Source organism: Sinocyclocheilus rhinocerous, unplaced genomic scaffold (genome assembly GCF_001515625.1).
Source record: "Sinocyclocheilus rhinocerous isolate Xijiao unplaced genomic scaffold, SAMN03320098_v1.1 scaffold533, whole genome shotgun sequence".
In the NCBI taxonomy this organism is placed as follows: domain Eukaryota; kingdom Metazoa; phylum Chordata; class Actinopteri; order Cypriniformes; family Cyprinidae; genus Sinocyclocheilus; species Sinocyclocheilus rhinocerous.
Genome location: NW_015642843.1, coordinates 294698 through 298058, shown reverse-complemented (window position 1 = coordinate 298058; position 3361 = coordinate 294698). Strand labels below are relative to the sequence as shown.

The window sequence follows — 3361 nt, the reverse complement described above, 5'->3', positions numbered from 1 at the left end:
TATCCCTTTAAGTATATTATGTATTATAACAAATACCTGCAGAGGGCGCCAACGGCCTGGTGACGTTTCACTTTACAGCGTGATTAAACCATGTTTAAATCCATTAAATTTTAATATTTGGCCACATGCAAACTCAGAAACCTTTACTTTGAAATCGCGATGTACAATAAACGGCATATTTAGACATAGGTTGATGTATTCTCCTGTGTTGGCAAAGGTTTATAAATGATTTGTTACAAATCTAGTGAGATAATGCACACAGTTTTCCCAGATGAACGTTAAGCAATTCAAATTCACAGCATATGCAGAGGAAGAGTTTAGCCCCTTTCACACAAACAGTACTGATAAATTACCAGTAAGTTACCATTAAGAGATCATGTGTGTGAACAGGACCTTTTCAAAAATCCCGGTAAATTTATTCTGGTAATCATATCGTTGTTAAGGAGATGACATGATTACTCTGAGCTGTTTACAAAGCTCCGCTGCTGTCTGATTGGCCAGTAATGTTAGTTTGGTTGAGAGTGAAAGCTGTGCTCCTCTCATACCATTGGTAGGCGAACTCATGGACTCAAAAGTGATATCAACAAGTTTTTTTTAAATGTAGGATGTTTTTTTTCTGCAGCCAAACACTGCACGGCGGAAATCCAGCACGGTGCCGGAGAACTTTAAGCCCTGTAGTTGCCAAAAGTCAGAGCCAGTCTGCAGATTGGAGTTGACAGATTTCATAAGACAATTTTGAAGTGTATGGTGGGCACATTTGGAGAATATCTAACCTGTTTAAAATTTTGAGCTGATTTTAGAACACATTGTTTACATTTGTCAAGTGTCTCCTAGCATCAAGAGGCATGTTCTGCATGAGTTTGTTGTGAAAGTCTTACATTGTCTCCTCCTCCAGTCCCATCAGCTGTCTCCTGATCATCATCAGTTTGTCTGTCACATTGTGGATGTGTTGAACCCTCTGCATTAAATCCCCGATCACCTGCAGGAAAACACAATGCTCTTGTTTTCCTGATAAATGAGGCAGACAGGGCTGCTGTTCATTCACAACAACATGAATATTTCTCTCATACACTGGCAGCTTTTTACACGGTTCTCACCCTGACTATAGTGGAGAAGAGCGATCGCGCTCCAGGGCTCAGGCTGATGTACGGGTCCAGCAGGTACTCGTGCAGGTGAGGGTGAGGAAGCACAGCTAACTTGGACAGAACTGACGTCACCTGAAGATTCAGCTCATACGGCTGGCAGAGGGAAACAAAATTTTTTTTCAAATTCATTGACTATACATTTCATTTACAGGTCCTATAAAGTATTAAGATAAGCTATCAAACTTTTTGAATGCACTTCAGCCATCTATCCTGACAAAAAGTCATAATTTTGCACGTTTTACTATTCTGCATGCAATACTGAAAGCAAAATTAAGACAAGATAAAATGAAAATCTGTTTTGGTCTACTACTCTACCTGCTCTAGTATGCGTGCAATCCGGTCAAACAGGATTTGCAGGAAGTGCCCTTCATAGAAGTCTGTAGCTGGGTTGGTTTCAGTGGTTTTGGCAGAATCTGGCCAGTTCCACATCAGCTGTCTCCTGATCATCATCAGTTTGTCTGTCACATTGTGGATGTGTTGAACCCTCTGCATTAAATCCCCGATCACCTGCAGGAAAACACAATGCTCTTGTTTTCCTGATAAATGAGGCAGACAGGGCTGCTGTTCATTCACAACAACATGAATATTTCTCTCATACACTGGCAGCTTTTTACACGGTTCTCACCCTGACTATAGTGGAGAAGAGCGATCGCGCTCCAGGGCTCAGGCTGATGTACGGGTCCAGCAGGTACTCGTGCAGGTGAGGGTGAGGAAGCACAGCTAACTTGGACAGAACTGACGTCACCTGAAGATTCAGCTCATACGGCTGGCAGAGGGAAACAAAATTTTTTTTCAAATTCATTGACTATACATTTCATTTACAGGTCCTATAAAGTATTAAGATAAGCTATCAAACTTTTTGAATGCACTTCAGCCATCTATCCTGACAAAAAGTCATAATTTTGCACGTTTTACTATTCTGCATGCAATACTGAAAGCAAAATTAAGACAAGATAAAATGAAAATCTGTTTTGGTCTACTACTCTACCTGCTCTAGTATGCGTGCAATCCGGTCAAACAGGATTTGCAGGAAGTGCCCTTCATAGAAGTCTGTAGCTGGGTTGGTTTCAGTGGTTTTGGCAGAATCTGGCCAGTTCCAGTCCCGTGAAAGAGCAATACATTCTTTTAACTAGTGAGAGAAAGAGAGGACAGTTTCAGTGTCAGAATATTTGAAAACCAAACCGGAAAAACTCACAGCTGAAAACTCACAGAAAAACTTTTTGCTCACAGCTGACAGTTGCTGTACATTTGGCTTGACTGATTGCATGAGGTAAAACTACACAGTAACACACATGACTGGAGTATGAAACATAAAAACACTGGCTTTTTGTTTTCAGTGTGTCAACTCACCAGTTTGTGTGCATCATGAACATATGTGTCATATCCTGCTCCCTGCACCAGATGGGATGTTTTTGCTTCTTGGGGCACTAAACACAAGAAGCTAATAAAATTAAAAACAAATTAGAATCAACGTATAGACTAGTAATAGACCAACATCACACATATAATCAAGACCAAATAACTATATGATATTTGACCACTCTCAAAATATGGGAATGTGTCGATATCTGTGTCAAGAATGTAAAGAATGTAGTGTCATACTTGACAAGAACAAGAATATGTGTGTGTATATACATATATACATACCGTTCAAACCGTTCAAAAGTTTGGGATCAGAACGATTTTTAATGTTTTTTAAAGGAGTCTCTTATGCTCATCAAGGCTGCATTTATTTGATCAAAAATACAGGAAAAAATGTAATATTGTGAAATATTATTACGATGTAAAATAAAGTTTTTCTATTTTAATATACATTAAAATTTAATTTATTCCTGTGATGCAAAGCTGAATTTTCAGCATCATTACTCCAGTCTTTAGTGTCACATGACGATGATCCTTCAGAAATCATTCTAATATGCTGATTTATTATCAGTGCTGGAAACGGTTGTGCTGCTTAATAATTTTTTGGAACCTGTGATACTTTTTTACAGGATTCTTTGATGAATAAAAACTTTTTATTCATCAAAGAATCCTGAAAAAAGTGTTGCGGTTTCCAAAAAAAATATTTGGCAGCACAACTGTTGGCAACATTGATAATTCTAATAATAAATCAGCATATCAGAATGATTTCTTAAGGATCATGTGACACTTTATACTGGAGTAATGGCTGATGGAAATTCAGCTTTGCATCACAGAAATAAATTATATTTTAAAGG

General features: G+C 38.4%; 1 protein-coding gene across 1 annotated transcript in view; it reads right to left on the bottom strand.

The window, feature by feature from the left end:
• The window catches only part of fhip2b (FHF complex subunit HOOK interacting protein 2B), a 14014-nt gene that overhangs the window by 726 nt on the left and 9927 nt on the right, over positions 1 to 3361 (bottom strand). Inside the window, exons 13-17 of the mRNA XM_016574136.1 lie at positions 2496 to 2586; positions 2232 to 2274; positions 1461 to 1558; positions 1098 to 1238; positions 879 to 979 (exon numbers count right to left, since the gene is read on the bottom strand). Coding sequence (XP_016429622.1) covers positions 879 to 979; positions 1098 to 1238; positions 1461 to 1558; positions 2232 to 2274; positions 2496 to 2586 — 474 coding nt within the window. The remainder of the gene's footprint in view (positions 1 to 878; positions 980 to 1097; positions 1239 to 1460; positions 1559 to 2231; positions 2275 to 2495; positions 2587 to 3361) is intronic.